The sequence below is a fragment of the Nicotiana tabacum genome, chromosome 3 (assembly GCF_000715075.1).
Source record: "Nicotiana tabacum cultivar K326 chromosome 3, ASM71507v2, whole genome shotgun sequence".
Classification (NCBI taxonomy): domain Eukaryota; kingdom Viridiplantae; phylum Streptophyta; class Magnoliopsida; order Solanales; family Solanaceae; genus Nicotiana; species Nicotiana tabacum.
The window spans coordinates 167,251,267-167,270,642 of record NC_134082.1 but is presented as its reverse complement, the minus strand read 5'-3'; the positions used below and the strand labels follow the sequence as shown (position 1 = coordinate 167,270,642).

Genomic DNA, 19,376 nt, shown 5'->3' with positions numbered 1-19,376 from the left:
GACAAAATTTTAGATAGCATGCATGCTAACAAAAAGAAGGAATAAGGACCAAAAATGAGATCGACGTGGTCCTGAATTTTTATTTCCAGTTATTCACTGATGTTTAGGTTTGGAAATCGGTTTCATACTTCAAGTCATTTTAAATAGATCTTATCCACGTATTCAATTCTCAACGAGTCGGTCTTCTTGGACAGATGTTCATCCCCGTATAATACTAGGCTGTAAAGAAAATGCTAGTGTTTTTCTACATATATAGTATACTATTATTCACTAGGGTGAAAATTTTAGATCAACATTGACCTTTTAAAAGTTATACAACTTGTCCTAAAGTTCATGGGCCATGTTATTAATTGGTTTTTGGGTATACTTTTTGTAGATTCGCTTTACCCTTGTTTCATAAGTATACGTTTGTAGATTCGAGTGCAAAGTTTGGACCATAGGACAAAAGTAACTAGAGGGCTAAAGCTCCCCATAGTATACCAACAAAAAAAGAAGGAGAAGGACCGTCAAAGACTAAATCAAACGTGGTCCTGAAAAACCTTTTTTCCATCGTTCGCCGATATAAATTTGATTCATACTTGAATCCATTTTAATAAATCTTGTCCACTGACTCCATCCATACAGAATCTCAACGAGCTAGTCGGACTTCCTCGCAGATGTTGTATCCTCTTTTCCTTGCTAGACTCTTACAAAGTGATACTTTTTCCAACATGTATACTATTCTTTATCATCTTTTTCTTTTTTCCAACATGTATGCTAGCTATTCTTCATTGGGGTAAAAGTTCTACACAATTAGCAGCTTCAAAAGCTAAGGCATGTTACCACTATAGAAATTGAATAGACACCATAAACGATTGTGCGCGATGAATAAGATTCTTTCACCGTTAACCAAAAGTTTAACGTTAAACACCTGAGAATGAATGAAAAATCAGTTAAATATAACGCTTCCTACTTTAATGAGCCTTATAGGATGTGGTCGGATCCAAATACAGATACCACAAATGAAAAACGGAGGGGAAAAAAGGCACGTGAGGCGCACATGGTGTGAAAAAAGAAAGAGAATGACGTCGGTTGCGAATCAGCAAGAAAACAAAGAGGGACAGCTACGAAGGGAAGGGAAGGGAAAAACCAAAGAGCAGCGCCCACGTGCCAAGTACATGTGTCGGCTACGGTCAAATGCCGGTGCCAAGTAGGGACGCGTGTTTCAGTACCCAACTTAAGTAGCTGTTGTACTCCTTTCCAAATGCCCAAATGTTTGACTCAAATAACTACGGACCGGACCGGACCGGACTGGACGGGGACTGTTTGCTAATCCCAATCTTCCCCTTCTCCTTTTTGCTGTTCAAGTCATCCGCTGACTTTCCCACCCCCTCATTAATGTTTTTCAAGCTGATAATAGCTTGTTATGGGGTTTTCTCCCTTTTAATGATAAAAATACAATATAATAACCTTGATAAAATTTGGTTCAATAAATATCAAGGTTTAGTTAAAAACTTAAAACTGAGGTTAGATTGATAAAATAATTAATAAGCCTAGCTGAAGGGAACTTCAGGCATAATTAGCTACTACTATTTAAATAAAAATAACAACTTTTATTCTGACAATTTCAACAACATTCTTCTCATTGACTCTTATTACGCAAGATATAACGTAAAAGAAGAGACACTCCATCAACATTCAATATATTACTTGATAATAATTTCAACATATATATATAGTTTAATAATTTTCTGACTGGTTCAACATCATTCTCAAGTCTTAATATCACTATTACTTACATAAATATTTAACAAACACATTAAATAAGATTTAAGTTATATGCAATGATTACGTAACAATTGTTTTACCTTATCATCAATGTATATAAATGAAGCCATAATATATACTAACAAGTTAATAATACCATTTTGAAAAATAAGATTTATTTGGAATCACCTTCGATTATAGATATTTGTGCTTACACTTATAGTTAATAACAATAAAATGAAGAAATTTGAAACAAAATAAACATACAATTACTAAAGAATAAGTAAATGACGAAAAGATTAATGCGTAAATATTATTATTTATAGTGTATAAAATTTATACAAGAGACCCTAATCTCTATATATTCGAAAAATAAGCATGGAGTCGTGAGTCATTCATCTCCGATCCAAATCAACAAACTTGTATTTGTCCTTATTTCTGCTTTAACAAGAGTAGAACAAGCTGTAAAGCAAATTTGCTGTCCATAATATACGTATTGTTCAGTACAAAGAGACAGGAACTTCGTATCTAAGGGTGACAATTTTGACCACCTTTGATTTTCAGTGTCAAACAATAGATAATCACTACAACCTACTAACAAAAGTTCGTTCGAACAATTATAACCTTTTTTTTTCATCATCAATAATCATTTTTCTCTTAGTGTCCCCGCAGTTTCAAAAGGTTTTTTTTTTTTTTTTTTTTTTTTGGTAACACGAGAGATGTGGTAAAAGAAAATACTATTCACCTTAAAACAATATTTCAAGAAAGAAAAAAAAACAACGAAGGAAAATGCTTATGGTAGATGCTCATAGTGACAGATGACTAGACCCTAACAATGAGACTTAAAACTTTGTCAAACCTTCTTTACAAAAGTGGGGTCTACATTGTATTTTCAAAACTTATAAATATAATCTCTTTCCACCATTTAAAATTAAAATAGGATAAAAATAGACCTTACCACAGCTAGCTCAAACCAAAATCTTCTTGTCAAAGTTTAAATACAAACACATCATCAACCTCTTGTCAAACCCCAACCTCCCCTCCCCTCCCCCAAAAACTCCCTTTTCTTCTTCTTCTTCTTCTTCTTCTTCTTCTTCTTCTTCTTCTTCTTCTTCTTTCTTTTTCTCCTTCCATGGCTGATGAAATAAGAGATTTCTATTATCACCAGCCATTTCAAGAAGATATTAGGCTTGGTTATAATAATCTTTATTCTCAAACTAGGGTTGGAGATAGTAATGATTCTTCAGTGGTTCAGAATATACATATGCTTGATCCTTCTTTTATGAGCTATACTACTACTCATGAGTTTTTACATGGATCAAGTAGTGATTATGCTAATTCACTTGGAAAACCCTTTGGATTTTCAGCTCCATCTACACCTTCTGATCAGGCATTTTCTTCTATTATTAATAAAGATCATGATGTAAAACCTGTTTTGGGTGCTATTAATAATAATGATGTTATTGTTGGAGGAGGAAGTGAAACTCCAGTTACACCAAACTCTTCAATCTCTAATTCTTCCTCCAATGAAGCTGCTGCTGATGATCAGGATTCAAACAAGAGTACTAATAATACTAAGAAAGATAAGGAAGTGAAGGAGATTTTAGAAGATGGTGAAGATGCATCTAAAAAAGAGTAAGTACTTCAATATTTCATACTAGTACTTTTTTTCTAATTTCTTTATGAGAAAAGTTTCGCTGTTCTTTTTCCTCTTTTTATGATGGATTATTTCATGGAAATGATGATAATAGGAACAAAGCAAAAAAGAAGGAGAAGACACAAAGGCCACCAAAATTTGCATTCATGACAAAGAGTGAGGTTGATCATCTTGAGGATGGATATAGATGGAGGAAATATGGCCAGAAGGCTGTTAAGAATAGCCCTTATCCAAGGTGATTTTCCCTCATTTCTTTAAAACCCTAATAAGACATAGTTCTCTTCTATCAAGAGTTCATAGTATAAGGTTGTCAAATCTATAGTATTTAACTAGTGATATTGTTAGCTAGCCTTTTCTTTTTCTTAGTCCACATGGTTACCAACTAGTTAAACTGAAATAGGACTATACATAAAGATTGTGTTCCCACTTCCCACTTTCCTAAGTTATGTTTCTATTTTTCTCGTTGAAGAAAGCTGAGATTCTAAGTTTTAGACTGATCAATCTTATTCTATGAACAATCAAAATTTTATACTTCTATAATATCCTTCCTATCTTCTATATTTCGAGAGTGATAAATGTTCAATCTTTCCATCTCTCACTACGGTCATGATCTTCTCCTGTAAGCACGAAGCATTACCGTCTTTTTTTACAATGTTTAACACATAATAGTTGAACTATATACGTCATCATAAATTTCCTTAAGGTTTTGATCAAGAATATGTCATAATAGTATTCTTGTTGTTTGTGATTGTAGAAGCTATTATAGGTGCACAAGTCAAAAATGTCCAGTAAAGAAACGTGTGGAGAGGTCATATCAAGATCCATCAATTGTAATCACAACATATGAGGGTCAACACAACCATCATTTGCCATCTACTCTACGTGGAAACGTTGCTAGAATGTTGAATCCTTCCATGTTAAGTTCACCTTCGCCATTAATGGCGGCGCCACAAGCTTTTCATCAACAACTTATGAATATGGCACAAATGCCTCATCAATTCTATGGCAATAATGCTTTTGGCATTAATCCCCCTACGAACAGCAGCTCCAATATGTATAATCAAAATGTAATAACTCAACATGAGCTTCATCAACAGCTGCAGTTTTCTCCTGACTATGGACTACTCCAAGACATGGTTCCTTCTATGTTTCTTAAACAAGAGCCATGAGATTCTTGAGGCTTTGAGACTTGTGTGCTCTAGCTCTAATAATTTTATTAACCCTACTTGAACCTTATTTATTTATAGCTTTTTCTTTTTTTGGTTTGTAAGATGTAGTGTCTAGTATTTTAGAGATATAGCTGGACCATGAATCGATCTCTTACTTATAATCTCATGTATTTAGTACTTCACATTATATATATATATATATCTAATTTTCTCTTCTTTGATATTACATAGATTATCTTTTGAATTCTTTTTTACTTGAGGTGTTTCTTTTATTGGAGAAACCAACGAGTCTTCTTTCCTCTTGAGGTGGATTTGATCAACATTTTATGAGGTAATTAAATTAAAGCATGAATTCCTTTTCATCTTGGATTTGTTTGAATCATCTTATACCATATATGTGCATTTTCACATGTAGAGATGACCAAAAAAAGTTAAGAGCACTTGATGTTATAGCTTCGCTTGTTAGAATATTATGCAGTGCATTTTATTGTTCTTATAGACTTCTTCCTTGCATTTTGCTCCTATATGAAAAAATTGTTAATTACATATTTAAGACGATATATCAACTTACCGTAGGGTAATAATTTGATTTACTTTCTTATTGGAAATAGAACAAGTCATCAATTAGCTTTTCTAAAGAAAGTTCTATGTATAAAACCCCTTTTTAAGGAGGATTTTGCAAAGCAATGACTATCCATTCATTTAAACTCCTTTTATGCAAGGTAATATTTGTTGAATTAACCAATCACGTGGTTTGACCACAGTTTTCTTTCTCCTCCTTTTCGATGGCCAAAAGGACTTTCTATAATTGATGTGATATGTGAAAGAAGGGGTATATCAAGTATGAACTTTAGTGATAATTGTCATTTCCATTTAAATATATTAGTAAGATTTTATGCTATTTGTTATTTTTTCTAGTATGGAACAGATTCTTGGACTCGTTTGAACGTTACCCTTTTGGCCTTTCCCATTTCAAAATTGAATGAATATGTCTGGAATTAAGACATGAGAGAAGAATGATGCATATAGAGGAACTTGAAATTCGTAAATATATTCATGAGATTACAAGAATTAGTGTATAATGATACTTGTTGGAGGACTAAACTGACATTTATGAAGAAAAAAAACTTAATTAGTTAAATGCATTGAAATTCAAACTAAATGGGCGCTTTCTAAATTCAAAAATATCGAACGTTAGTTAGTTAACAGCCCTATGGAATCAAAGAAACCTTCATTTAATTTCTGATTCTCCGTATATATATATATATATATATATATATATATATATATATATATATATATATATACTCCTAAAATACTAACGTCGTGTGAAGAAAAGCAAAAGTCAAAGACACCACAAAACAAAAAGGTTACCAAAAATTTCGGCTGCCTTTGATGGGAAATGCCCAACGGTCAACCAATGGCTATTTGACTATATATATGTTCAAAACTAAGTTCATAAAAATACAAGTTGCAGCAGAATTTTAGGCAAACATTTGTTTTTCATAGAAACTTTTCCGTAAAATATTAGAAAGTTTCCTTGTTTGTTTTTAGCTTAACGAAAGAATCATTCAAAATACGGTCATATATATCAGTGAACTATGCAAATTAGGACAAATATGTCCGTCGTTAATAGTTTGGCACATATATGCCCAATTCGTCCAATACTTGCTCATTCATGCCCTTACTTTAACGGAACCATCTTTCTTAATTAATGAATAATCAAACCCAACCCAAATCTGCTGACCCGATCCATTAGGATCCGACCCACCCTTATTTCAAAGATATTTTTTGATATATTATTTTTATTTGATTGAGAAATTGTGCGATAATCATATTTATTTATTCGAGTAATTTGATAATCGTTTTTTTTATTATACATCATTTCGGGAAGTAATCCTACTAAAAATAGTAATTGATATTTATTTATTATTTTAATAATATAATATTCGAATTAACAGTGGTGCTTGTTATGAAATAATTAATTAATAAAAATGGAAAAGAAGCACCACTCTTTTAACAATTTATTACTTATTTCATAATAAATTTGTAATGCAAAAAATAATCCAATAAACTAATAATCAATCATATAATGATCACTTATCTAAACAAAAAAAAACGGATCCATCAGGTTAAGTTATAGTGAACATGGAGTTATTTATATTTGTATTGGTGAAAAATACAAATATATTGTGAGAAAAATAAAAATAGATGCTAAAATGATTGAATAAAGCAAAAACTAGTTCGAATGTTATATTATTTAAATAATAAATAAATATCAATTACTGCTTTTAGTAAGATTAATTCCTGAAATGATGTATAACAAAAAAAAATCGATTATCAAATTACTCAAATAAATAAAAATAATTATCACACAATTTCTCAATCAAACAAAAATAATATATCAAAAATATCTTAGAAATAAGGGTGGGTCGGGTCCTAACGGATCGGGTCAGTAGATTTGGGTTGGGTCCAATTATTCATTAATTAAGAAAGACAAAATAGTGGTTCTGTTAAAGTAATGGCATGAATGAGCAAGTAACGGGTGGATTAGGCATATATATGCCAAACTATTAACGATGCGCATATCTATCCTAATTCGCATAGTTCACTAGCATACATGACCCTTTTCCGTTCAAAATATGTTACTCCACTGTTTGGTGTGAAAGCACGGGAGTTTTCGTGAAAACCAATGGTCTTATTCCATTATATTGTTTCGGGCATATATACTGCTAGTCGAGTACACATCTGTTCATATTGACACCTTTGGTTTTAGAGAATGCTTGTAATTTTATCAAAAAAAATTTAAACATCCAATCCACATCATCAAAAGACAATGAGTGGACTGTTTCTGATCTGTCACTCTAGAAATAATTAGTAGAGATAATAATCTTACTGAAGTAATTTGACTTTGATAAAATGTGAAAATTATTTTGATCATCTATTACGTATCCAAAACTTTAAGGTAATAAGTGGAATAATCCACTATATATATCAATGTGGAATAGATTCTCTAACAAGACCAAATTATAAAATTTCTCTAAAAAATACAATTTGATATTTAGTCTTGTTGATTTTTAGTGGTTGGTTTTTTGAATTGGACGTACAAAAATGAGACTGATCCTTCCTTTCATGTAAGTTGACACCAATATTCCTCCCATGAAAAAACTACATAATCAGTATTTCTTTTTGTACGCAGGACTTAATATTTGGATTCAAAATTAAATATAATATAATTGCAGATGGGGTATCGGTTTGAGTGAATCAAACATTGGCTGACAATTGACATAATATTGAAGATGTCAAATACTATTAAATTAGGTGAAGCACATGGAAACACTCTAAAAAGTCAAACTTCAAATAGCATCCGCCAGATCAGGAAAAATTGGAATTACTATGAAGATCCAAACAGAACAGTGGTCAATTTTGTTATTATTAGTATTAGTATTTATCGATAGAGAGAATAATTGACCAACGATATCATAGATTTAGCATGGGCATTACATTAAGAGCCCATTTGGCTTAGCTGATTTAGAGTGGCTGATAATCATTAGGTGCTGAAAAGCACTTTTAGGTGTTGAAACTTATTTAAAAATAAGCAGTTACGTATTTGGATAAAAGTGCTGAAATTAATAATAAGCAGCTGAAGAACTGGGTATACGAAGAGTTTTGTTTTAAAAATAAGTATTTTAGGGATAGAGAATAGTAAATATTTTGGTCAAACCTAAAGTGCTTATAAGCTGAAATTTGATAAGTTGGGGGAGACCAACTTATGACTTTTGGCTTATTTTTGATTTATAAGCACTTTTAATTTTGCCAAACGCGTAGATAAGTCAAAAAGTACTTATAAGCCAGTTTGATCAGCTTATAAGCTTAGCCAAACACCCTCTAAAGTATTACATATGGTAGGAAAAATATATTAGCAGAAGCACAAGATGACAATACATGTATCATGAGAAGATAACTGCATTCATCCTCCCACGCAATTCTTATTACTATTAAAACCTTTTATTGATTTGGTGTAAATATCGGACACATATATTTTTCTTATCTAGAAACTACCTTTTTAAAAAAGTTTTGAGCTCATTAGTGTTCATTTGGAAATCAGATAGTAATTAAAGTATACTTATAGATTTTATTCTTCTGTATTATAGCTAGTATGGTACTGATATATTATCTCTTCTCGTCTTTTCGGTCTTCTTGAGTCGAGGATTTATCGCAAACTGTTTTACTGCCCCATTAGGGTAGAGGTAAAGTCTGCGTATACATTACCCTCTCCAGACCCCACTTGTGAGATTTTATTGGATCGTTGTTGTTGATGATGATATTATAGCTAGTATATTTTTTTTAGAAGACACCCAGAAACAGAAAATCATACTAGAAGGTTGATGTGTGGCAATAATTCCATAATTTCGTACATTACATGCTTGCATTTTACATACTTTATTGATAAATTACACTTTATTTGTGTGTAATGGAGTCTATTTTATGTGTAGGTAAATTGGAGATGAAAGTAGAGCAAAAAGGGTACTTAAACGTTGAAAGTGTGCGCAAAAACATTGAAAAGGAGAGGCTAGGCGAAGCCAGCTCAACCTGGCTTGAGCCTGGTGAGGCCAGCCTAAGACCAGGCTGAACCAGGCTTTAGCCTGGCGAGGCCAGCCTAAGACCAGGCCCAGTCCAAGTTTTGAAGATCTTATTTGTCTCCTGGTTTGACTAGGACTTGACTTACACGTTTAGGTTTTTTCCTACACTTATAAATAGACCAAAAAACGCCACTTTTGAAGGGGGAGATCGAGTTTGGATACACTGTAGACCTAGGAAGAGTACAGAGCTATCGTGGAGATCGGAAATTCGACCTAAGGAGGCAAAAACACACCAAGAGCAAGACGGAGAATTCTTCTACGGTTTTTTCACTTCCTTATTCCTATTTCCATTATTGGTTATGAATTTTAGTGTTGTAGTTATGCATACTATATAAATAGCAAATTTGTTATCTATGGTTTTGATGGAACCTATTGGAGGATGATTTTCCTATTACGTTTATATAGATTTGTTGTAGCTTTTTCTCTATTTGTTCAACTACGTTATTATTGTGGTTGGTTGATGAGCTCTCAATCGACAGTGCCTATTTATTGTGTATTACTCAGGAGAGAGTGCATATTTAGGTAGTTGTTGAACAACATCACTCCTAACGTATATGAGGGATCAATATGGAGGGTTTAAAGGTGGGATTAGGGATAACGAAACCTTGATACGATCCGAGTGAGCCGGACTTAATGCCAGCTAGCGTAATTCGGGAGAATATATCTAGTAAATTGTAGTAATTACTCGGGAGAGAGTTACAAACAGTCAGAGTGCTCATGATCGGTAGAGAAGATTTAGGCAAATTTATAGAAAACGTAGCGGAAAGGATTCCGACACTAGGGGAAATCATAACTCTAGACCTCCTTAATCTTGTCTCTAACCCTTAGTATCCCTAGTTGTTAATCTACTAATTTAATTTGTTAGTTAATTAGATACTATAATCTTAATATTTATTACATAGGAATTATTCGAGCTAGTCTTCTTAGCAATATTGAACAGTTGTAGCTAAGCCTTAGTTCTTTGTGGGATTCGACTCCAGACTTGTAAACCAGATTATATTTGCAACGACCGCTTAATCCTTTTTATAAGGCATAGTTGGACGTGATCAAAGGTCTATTATAAAATTACGAAGTTCAATTCGCATTATAAATTATCCTTCTCCTTTTTTCATTTCCTGGATCTACCTATCCCAAAACAATTTAGAATGATAATAAAAATATTCTTTTTCCCAACGGGAAATTTTTATAACAGATGCGTAACGCAAGAAAGAAGGCAAATTTTTTGTATTATTTTGAAGTTCTTGTTAATATACTGCTCTTTAAAAAATACATTATTGCATGGAGAGGCTGGTATATGTTGTTGCTTTCCACTAAATTCTGCCGAAATTTTAGGCTGATTATCAATGTTAGGATATGTTTTTCGTAATTTTAATACGGCATCAAGTATATGTGAATTAAAAAAGAATCTGAAAGTAACATCAGATTCATAGAAGTAATCTTCATCTTGATTTGTTTGCTTTCTGATATACGGCAACTAGCTTAGTCAAAATAATTTTAGTTCATAATTGGCTAATAACTTATCTCAATCATGTGCTTTTGATCTTATTGTACAGTCATCCAGTGTGTGTTATTAACAATTTATTATCTTGATTTTCATCAGTTATCAAATAGTCTAGAAGAGTGATTAGTATAGTTGTGGGAATTAGCAGAGGGCTATATACAACATTGGGCTTCAGTCGGTTCATAATTGGCCCATAACTTTTCAAAAGGAAGTGCATGTAGCCCAATTAACGAGTTAGTACATAGAAATGACACCAGGTAACCACTCTAAAGGACTACTATTTAAGATTAGCCTGTGCATCCTGAATTACAATTTTTCGGTTCAACTTTTTAGGACAAAAATGTCTTTAGTTGACTTGAAGTTAAGATTTTTAGTTTAAATTTTTAGGACAAAATAAATATTGACTAATTCCTAAATAGCATCATGACTATATGTGTAGTTCCCAACTTCGACATAGTTGTTATTGTTAATTGTTAAATAGTTTTCACTGTCATTATATTATTGTTGCAAGCATGTTGAATCAAGACAATATCTCTGTAATCCTCTATAATTTTGGACCATGGAATAGCAATCTGAGAACTTAAAAAATGTCTCCTTCAAGACTTCACAAACGGTAATAAAGAGTCTCAAAGAGAACAATTGCATTAGCGATGAATCACTCAAGTCTGCTGATTAGAGAACACAAGTACACATATCACGCCTACATTTCTCTCTTACACTGATTAACGTGGAAACATACATGACTATGAAAGGCAACGGCAAAGAGAAGAAAAAATTGCATACACTTGGCAATTGATATCATATCATACAACTGGTTGTCCCTTGGAGACGCAGGTTTTAATTCTGAAAATAATTGCTTGTATACTTGAATTTAGCAACTGCAAATGATACTCCTCAAAACTGTTCGCATGCTTAGCAAGCTGGCTTTGAATATCAACATCTCCATCCCATCCAAGAAATAATATGACTGATTTCTCATCTACTTTATATCTTTCTAGAGTAATCTACGACTGTCTCATCCCAGAGTGAAGCTGTTAAGACAAATGGTTCTACCAAATTATTCCAAGCAGGAAAGTACACACTAGGATGATTCATGTGATTATGTATGCTAGCGATCTTATACACCTATTTATTGAGGGAAGGGGAATGAGGTGACAGAGCAGATGGCATCAACTATGCATTGGCAAAAAGAATAAGAACTTGGCATGGAGGAAAATATTTTCCATTAAAAAGGTTCAATGGGGAAATATTTTACCTTAAAATAATGATTTCTGGATCATTTTCAACGTTTGATTAAATATAAGAGTCGGTAAAATATGATAACTGTATAAGAAAGGTATAAATAGTGTTTTGATAATATATTTGAGCACTAAAGGTTGATAACAGTATTCAAGTGTTGGTTGGTATGAAACAAATGATATGGAGTAGGACATGACACATCTTTTAAGTAAAAGAAGACATTTTCTCCCTTTAGTAGAAAGTACTGTCCTTAGAAAAACATTTTAAAAATTAAAGATAACCAAACACTTTTACATAATTTTCTTTAGGAAAATACTTTTTAACAAAAACATTTTTCATCATACTAACCATACAACACTTTTTTTTTGTTGTCAATAAGTTGGATAAGTACTTACACATCAATGAGGGATCTGAAGAAGAATAAAGGAAAGGCAATATATGCACACAGAAATCACAACCCCAGCAATGAAGTTGTGAAGCAGCTTCTGATTGTCTCTCGTAGGTACGAAAACTGTCTTGAGAGTGTTGGTTAGTTCAAAAAGCCTATATGATATCTGCAGAAGGGAAGTTGTAAGCCCGATTGAGAACACAGATGGAGAGAAAATGGATCAGACGAGATCATAACTAAAAACGTTCAGGACAAATGAAAAGAGAGAACATAAGCTTACCAAAACATAAATTGCAGTGACAAGCATAAAATTAAGCATAGGATAGTCTGGAATAAAGGACAGGAGCCACTTAGGCTGTCCATTCGGCATATTTGATCTGCACATGAAATCAGGAAGCACTAAGAACTCAAAGCATACTGACCTTTATCAACTCAGCCAACATCTATTAAACAATCTCTGACAAGATGCAAGCATTAAAGAAAAATTACTCTAGAGACATTAAAAGGAAACTAGGTAAGAAATCATTACAAGGGAACTTTAGAGACAGGATGGAAATAAAGTATATTATGTAAGATTAAGGATCAGTCATTTACAGATATGGAATTGGTACAGTAATACCCCTGTGAATTTTAAACACACGGGAATGCTTAAGTTTAGCATATTACTTGGGAAACATCACAAGGTGATAGAATGTTTTGGATAGATCACAAATGATTAAATTCAGGGGGCAACTATTGAATTGCTAGAACAGCCTCCATTTAAAAGTTTAAACTGCTAAGAGAGGGAAACTTCTGTTGATATATTTTTAGGTTTGACATGTACCCCCTTAGGAGCAAGCTGATTCCTTTTCTTAGGCCAAGCATGTGGAACGTGTTGATTGGTGACAGTGAGACTCGAATGCAGGAACTCATAAATACCAAATTAAACTGTGCGAGTTGGCCCATGTAAAAGCTCAATTTTATATGTGGGACTTCATTTATTTATTTCAGTCTGAAACAACAATCATTATACTTAGAAGAACAGTAAAATCCACACACCTCAGCCAGATGTGGAACTGGGAGATATACGTTTCCAATGTGACTTTGCCCAGCCACCTAGAAAAATTGAGCACTTAACCATTAAAGAAGAGGAAATAAACACAGCTCCAACTATGTTTAAAACAACAAACGAAAAGATTAATCTGCTGACAGGAAAAGGAAGGGATAAAGTCTATGAAGGAGCACCACCGCTAAAATCTAAATGGGTCAATAGAATCTTACGCAAAGAGAGTCAAAGAGAAATTCCGTAGCTCCTGAGTAAAATTCCGCAAGCAGATGTAAACACTGAAAAAAAATTAATGAGAAAGTAGCACAAGACAACAGGAGAGAAATACAACATACTTTCTTTGGTTTGGCACATTGTAGGCAAGCAATTTGTCTACAAGTTCACATTCAGAAATAAAGGGCTAAAATAGAATTTAAAGAAAGTTTAATACACACGTTATGGGAATCCACGAGGTGTAGGGGTGGAGCTTGTTGTATGCGGTCTTGTCCAGCTTGTAAATGTATTCATACCACAAGTACCCAACCTGAGGAAAACGGAATGAAAAACTTTACAAATTGGAGGGAAAAAAAAAAGGAAAAAAGAGACACGCTGCAGCAGCAAATATAGTTGATGCTATATTAGAAACAAGATAAATCCTACTCACAGCTACAGCAACAGCAACAACTGATGTCTTGATTGTTCGTCTCCGCTTGGGTTCAGACTCCTCCAGTTTCTCCATCCACTTCTCAACCTGAAAGGATAAGATATTCCAAATATAAGTCTTACAGAACAAGTGAAAGAAAAAAAATTAGGAATTAGTTTTATTAACATTACATTAGGGTGAAAGTAGGCGTATATCATGCCAATAATCCATATATAGCGGTCCAGTCCAGATCTGAAATGCCATTCATGCAAGCGAGGGAGATCTGGCTTGGCTGGATCACTGTATCCTACAATTTGAGAAAGTAGAAAACTATAATCAGGTGATAAGGGATTACGCAACGATCTATAGAAAAATACAAAAAGAAAGGACGACAAGAAAAAGGGGGAAAAGATCCTTTAGCGCTCATACTATTACTTGAAACACAAAATACACTTGAAACAGTTGTTTAGCATTGACACTACAATTACATGTGACTTTTCTTGCATATAATGAATGAATCTAAGATAAGCACCTCTTAGCATGATTATTGTTCCATATAGGTGATTTTCATGAAGACATCAAATCAAATTCTGCAACTATTTCTGAACCATGTCACTTACGGTGATATTAGTTCTGAGAACTACTTATAACCGAACATATAATGATGGCATTTGCCATTACTTAGAGGCATACATATTTATCTTAAGCATACTATTGCATGAAAGAGTGGGTAGAATTTTCCACAACTTAGTTGAAGTAACTTGCAAACCGAAGTTCCTTGTCCAAGCTCACAAAACAGTAAATATTAAAAGTGATTTTGGAGAAAGAAAAAGAGTAAGTGCACCGTAACCAACCTAACATAAATGCGAAAGGACCCCAAAGAAACTCAAAAACTCCAGGAATCTCCCAAATCAGGATAACCACGACAAAGCACATAACTAGCTTCAGAGCCATCACTGATCTTTTCTCGTTGTAGTTGTAGCCAATGCCAAGGGCTCCATACACCATGAGAGTAAAAAGTGTGTGCATTGGGCAGATGTAATACAGCATATAGTCATTGTTAAGAACAACACAACAAAATATTACAAAGAAATTCAGCCTCCACATCATCTGCACACAGGGCAATGTTTACCATATTAACAACACTGAACCTAAGAAATGTAAGATACCACCAAGAGTGTTCTGATTTAAGGTAATAAAATATTAACAGATAGTGTTACCTGAGCAAACCGAGCCAAACTAAAATCTTTTCTGATGTAATAATAGGAGAAGTTCCCAAAACCAGTCATCCAAACATATGCAGCAATGAAAACACGAATGGCATTGTATATCTCTGTTGCAGCAAAATAATGATACATCAAAAAGAGGACCTGTTGCAAACAAAAGGATAGATTATTTAGACTGGCCAAATGTGGAGAACATCATATACTGTAGGAGGCTATACAAAGAGCAGTTCAAATATACAGGAAATAAAAATATACACATGAAATGTTGGGATACTTCTTTTTCAAAAGTTTTGGAGATACTTGAATAGACAAATTCTGAGCATTCAAAAGAGAATCTGCATGATTTACTGCTTCTTAATATAACACATTGAACAAAGAAGTTGTGCAAGAATCAAGCAACTATGTTGTAACACATTCACTGGAGAGACAGAGGAACAAAGGGTGCAAATGGAAAGTATTTCCCTAAAGAACTGTCCAGATTTACTTCTTACAAAACTGAAGAATAAGTAGATCAAGAAAAACGTGACAGAAAACACTTGCCTGCATCCATCCTTTCCACTCCTCTGTCTGATGACGGTTAAGATAAAGCAAGGATTTTCCAGATAATGCTGATTTGTCATTGTGTTTCTTGAAAGAAGTTATTGCTGAAACTATGATCAGAAGACAATACAGAAAGAGGAAGAGGTCCCGATTGTAGCTCTGATCAAGGAAAACAATATCAAACAGCAAATTGTTACTTTGAGCAGCTGCACTTGCGGGGTTGCAAATATACATCTTATAATTCCGCAATGGAGATGGCATACTTTAAGTATAATGCAGCAAACGATGCAGAAATCATTGGACAACATATCCTTCATTCTAGTCAACTACCAATGCAGATCCTGTACTAAACTCTCAATACCAAGAACTATATACAAAACTAACGGGATGGGCACAAGAAAGCAAAGAAAACAACAATTTATCAAGAATGAGTCTGAAGCATGTGGTAAAACATTTAAACATGGAAAATTTGAAGTTTCCAAAATAAACCAATTATAGTAGAGAAGATCCAAAATTTCTAGAAAGTACGAACGAGTTTACACACTAGCATGCATATCATATATATGCTAGTACATCTTCTCTAGAATAATACTAAAATTAGTTCCTTTGGAGCAAAGCATGCTAAAGTTTTGATAAAACATTTTGAAACAACATTAAGACAAAAGTTACACAGCACAATTTCCACATCCAACAGTTCAATCAGGATATCACATACAGGGGTGGATAATGGCCAAGATTACAAAGTATCAAATCATTTAGGCTGAACTGGCTGTGTATATTTAACACAGTATGCAGAGAACACATTACTCTAGGTGCACCACAAAATGCTCATGCGCCATTATCCATGAGGTTACTCAAAATCATGATCTAGCAAGCATATCATGATGCATTATTTTTAAGTTAAAAGATTATGAACCTTAGTAGAATCTGCGAAGAAATTTGTGCGGTCACAGATATAGAAATAAAAAAGGATTCCCCCAAATTCGGACCTGTATGAGATTGAAAGAGAAAGAGGTTAGTATGAGGAGAAAAATGCATCCCGCATACTGGAAACAACCAAGAGACTCACATTGCCCTTAAAGTTGCTCGATTTTCGAGCAAAAAGGAGTCCTCCATTGTTAGAAACCTATAAAATAATTAGAAAAATGTTTAATGAAGAATTAATTAAGAAAGTTCAAGGAAAATCCACCACTATGCACAGTGCACTGACCTAACTATATTTGTTTTTATTGATGAACTAGACAACTTCGTAGATGCAGATTTTGACAGACCTCCTTCCAGCAAGACAGCTCGATCTTCTTCTGTGATTGTTGCATTTTCCAATTCAACTAGATTATTATCTGAATGACTGCTGTCACAGAGAAGCCAACAATATCAAATAAGACAACTAATAACGTAGGATAGTACAATTGCTTGTATATTTTTTGTACAGCTAAAGGAACCACAGCTGCTTTCAGAAATCAAGTAGTCTAGTGATACTGCTCACTAGTGATTAACAAATAGCAGTCATGTCTCAGTACTCTACAAGCTCCATAGTGAAGGGGATATATGAGTTGTCAATACTTTTTCCTTTTCCTTATTGGATGGAGATCAATTCGGTGGTTATTTGCATGTCGAAAATTGAGTGGGTCAACTTAGTGGGAAGGGGGGTTGGTCTCCGTCATGGCAAGGATTGAGCTGTTTAACTTACACTTTAGATGGGAACAACCACTTCTTGTACTCCAACCACTCGGAGTATAACCATGCAACAAGGACGGGGATGAATCCAAGCAAAAATGACACCTGAGACATGAAACGGGAGATCGTTCAGTAGATTCTACAACAAATTTGCCTTAATGAAATAAAGAACAAAACGAAATAATGTTCGACATTGAGGCAGCGCAGGTGCAGTTCTTACTCTAAAGATAATAATACGCAAAGATAATTCCATAAGAACAGCCATTTCGGCCTTCAGATTCCATCTTCGTTATCAAAACATGAATAATTTGTTTACCGACAGTTAATAACCTCCAACAGCAACAACAAATAACATGCTATCTGCTCTTTACTAGAATAAACACAAAAACTCAGTTCACAGGAAATGAATCTCCTCATATCAGTGCTCTTAGATCAAAATTCATTTTAACTACTAATACACTTATTTGAAGTTGTACACTACCGTAGTTCAACTCTCCAACGGATCCGGACCCAAAAGAACTCACAATTATTACTACAATCCCACATTTCCGTTGTTTAACTCTTATTTAAAGGATCCGATTCCAAAACTAAACTTCATTTAACTTCAAAAAGAAAAACTCAAACTCATCACTATAAAATGAAACGACAAACACAAGCATTAGTACCTGTCCAGGCGTCAGAGGTCCGGAAACTGCCGCCATTTTCCAAAACAAAAAAAAAATGTATATAGAGATCACCGACAAGTGAAATACGCTGAAACAGGAGAGAGAAACAAATGGAATGGATATTCCCGTCTGATTGAAGCTCAGCAATGAGAATGTGTATTCACATACATTATATGTACGTATACAGAATGGGAGACGATGAGAATATATATAACAGGAGAAAAATTGGTTGAAACCTCCCCTATTATGGAATAAATGGAGAGATCTGAAGCAATGAAGAAGATGAAGAAGGAGTATCCCCAGTAGGGGGTTCGGGTGGGGTGGGGTGAGGTGGGGTTGGGGATGTAACGACGTCGGTCGCTACGCGTTTCTGTATTTTGGTTTTGGATTCAGATTTTATTCAAAAAAAATGTCTCTGTCCCTTTTTCTTTCACTACCAACCGTTGATGGTAGCGGTTGTGGTTTTGGGTGGTTGGGTTTTTCTTTTTCTTTTTTTCATTTAGTTGCTAGTACATTGTTTTCATACGCGTTAATTAGCTGTTAAGGTTTAAATTTAGAAATTGTATTAAAATTACCACATTCTATGTACTCTCACTACATTAAAGATATTAAATAGATAATTTTCCTTAAATTTATATCATAATATTATTAATTAAAAAAAATATTTAGCTTTGACTGATAGCAGTTGTAATATTGTATTTAAATCTCCTTTCGTTGTCCGTACACTTCTTAAGAGATATATTAGACCCTCAATCATAAAAATTTAAACAGGTCACACTTAATTAGAGCAAAACAAATTGGAAAAAGAAAATCTTTTGAGAGGAAATAGTTCTGAATATGTTAGATATTTAATGAGGATCTCGTTTGATTATACTATGCATTGAACAAAACCTAAATAACTAGAGTACTAGAGATTAGCTGATTGAACTCTGCCACATGGACAATTAATTACTGAGATATCATCAAATGTAGAATTAATTACTATCCTTTTGTTTTAATAAGTTTAATCATGAATACACTAATAAGCAAGCCAATAATTAAGTCGTACTCCCACCCGCTCATATACAAAAAATCGTTGTCGATACTGAATTCTTTGTAGATTTGGGTTACTTGCATTCTTATTTTAAGATTGCCTTTTAAGATATCAAGGCTTACTTGGAACAGAGAATATATATATATATAATGGTGATGATAAGCTTAATGCAGTGCATATAAGCTCATTAAATTAACATGATTAATCCACACTTAATTTGCTCTA

The 19,376-nt window shown here is 33.6% G+C and overlaps 2 protein-coding genes across 5 annotated transcripts; one reads left to right on the top strand and one right to left on the bottom strand.

The window, feature by feature from the left end:
- Window positions 1–2,729: 2,729 nt before the first annotated feature.
- LOC107783484 (WRKY transcription factor 28) lies at window positions 2,730–4,798 on the top strand. Its single transcript, XM_016604459.2, has 3 exons — window positions 2,730–3,381; window positions 3,498–3,638; window positions 4,158–4,798. The coding sequence occupies exons 1-3, from the start codon at window positions 2,879–2,881 to the stop codon at window positions 4,570–4,572; spliced, it is 1,059 nt and encodes a 352-aa protein (XP_016459945.2). The 5' UTR covers window positions 2,730–2,878; the 3' UTR covers window positions 4,573–4,798.
- Window positions 4,799–11,333: 6,535 nt separating this feature from the next.
- On the bottom strand, window positions 11,334–18,540 carry LOC107810649 (protein REDUCED WALL ACETYLATION 3). Of its 4 annotated transcripts, none has more exons than XM_016635441.2 (16): window positions 18,119–18,540; window positions 17,467–17,558; window positions 16,987–17,124; window positions 16,846–16,902; window positions 16,693–16,765; window positions 15,777–15,935; window positions 15,231–15,380; window positions 14,865–15,120; window positions 14,202–14,317; window positions 14,032–14,118; window positions 13,823–13,911; window positions 13,604–13,666; window positions 13,382–13,438; window positions 12,624–12,720; window positions 12,351–12,509; window positions 11,334–11,747 (listed from the first exon to the last, which is right to left on the bottom strand). In XM_016635441.2, exons 1-15 carry the CDS (start codon window positions 18,152–18,154, stop codon window positions 12,354–12,356), a joined length of 1,626 nt encoding a protein of 541 aa, XP_016490927.2. In that variant the 5' UTR covers window positions 18,155–18,540; the 3' UTR covers window positions 11,334–11,747; window positions 12,351–12,353. The 4 variants fall into 4 exon arrangements, with proteins under 4 accessions (XP_016490927.2, XP_016490926.2, XP_075106260.1 ...); XM_016635440.2 differs by having other exon boundaries at window positions 16,987–17,127; window positions 18,119–18,535; XM_075250159.1 differs by lacking the exon at window positions 18,119–18,540 and adding an exon at window positions 17,674–17,737 and having other exon boundaries at window positions 16,987–17,127.
- Between the last annotated feature and the right edge of the window lie 836 nt (window positions 18,541–19,376).

Excerpts from the sequence above, each read along its gene's own strand:
- LOC107810649 (XM_075250159.1), bottom strand. The coding sequence starts at position 17,718 with ATGGCTGTTCTTATGGAATTATCTTTGCGTATTATTATCTTTAGA. Across the intron at positions 15,936-16,692 it reads TCTTCGCAGATTCTACTAAG|AGCTACAATCGGGACCTCTT; the intron begins GTTCATAATCTT and ends TTCCTTGATCAG. Across the intron at positions 12,721-13,381 it reads CAGTTCCACATCTGGCTGAG|ATCAAATATGCCGAATGGAC; the intron begins GTGTGTGGATTT and ends TTTCATGTGCAG.
- LOC107783484 (XM_016604459.2), top strand. The coding sequence starts at position 2,879 with ATGGCTGATGAAATAAGAGATTTCTATTATCACCAGCCATTTCAAGAA. Across the intron at positions 3,382-3,497 it reads GAAGATGCATCTAAAAAAGA|GAACAAAGCAAAAAAGAAGG; the intron begins GTAAGTACTTCA and ends TGATGATAATAG. Across the intron at positions 3,639-4,157 it reads AAGAATAGCCCTTATCCAAG|AAGCTATTATAGGTGCACAA; the intron begins GTGATTTTCCCT and ends TTGTGATTGTAG.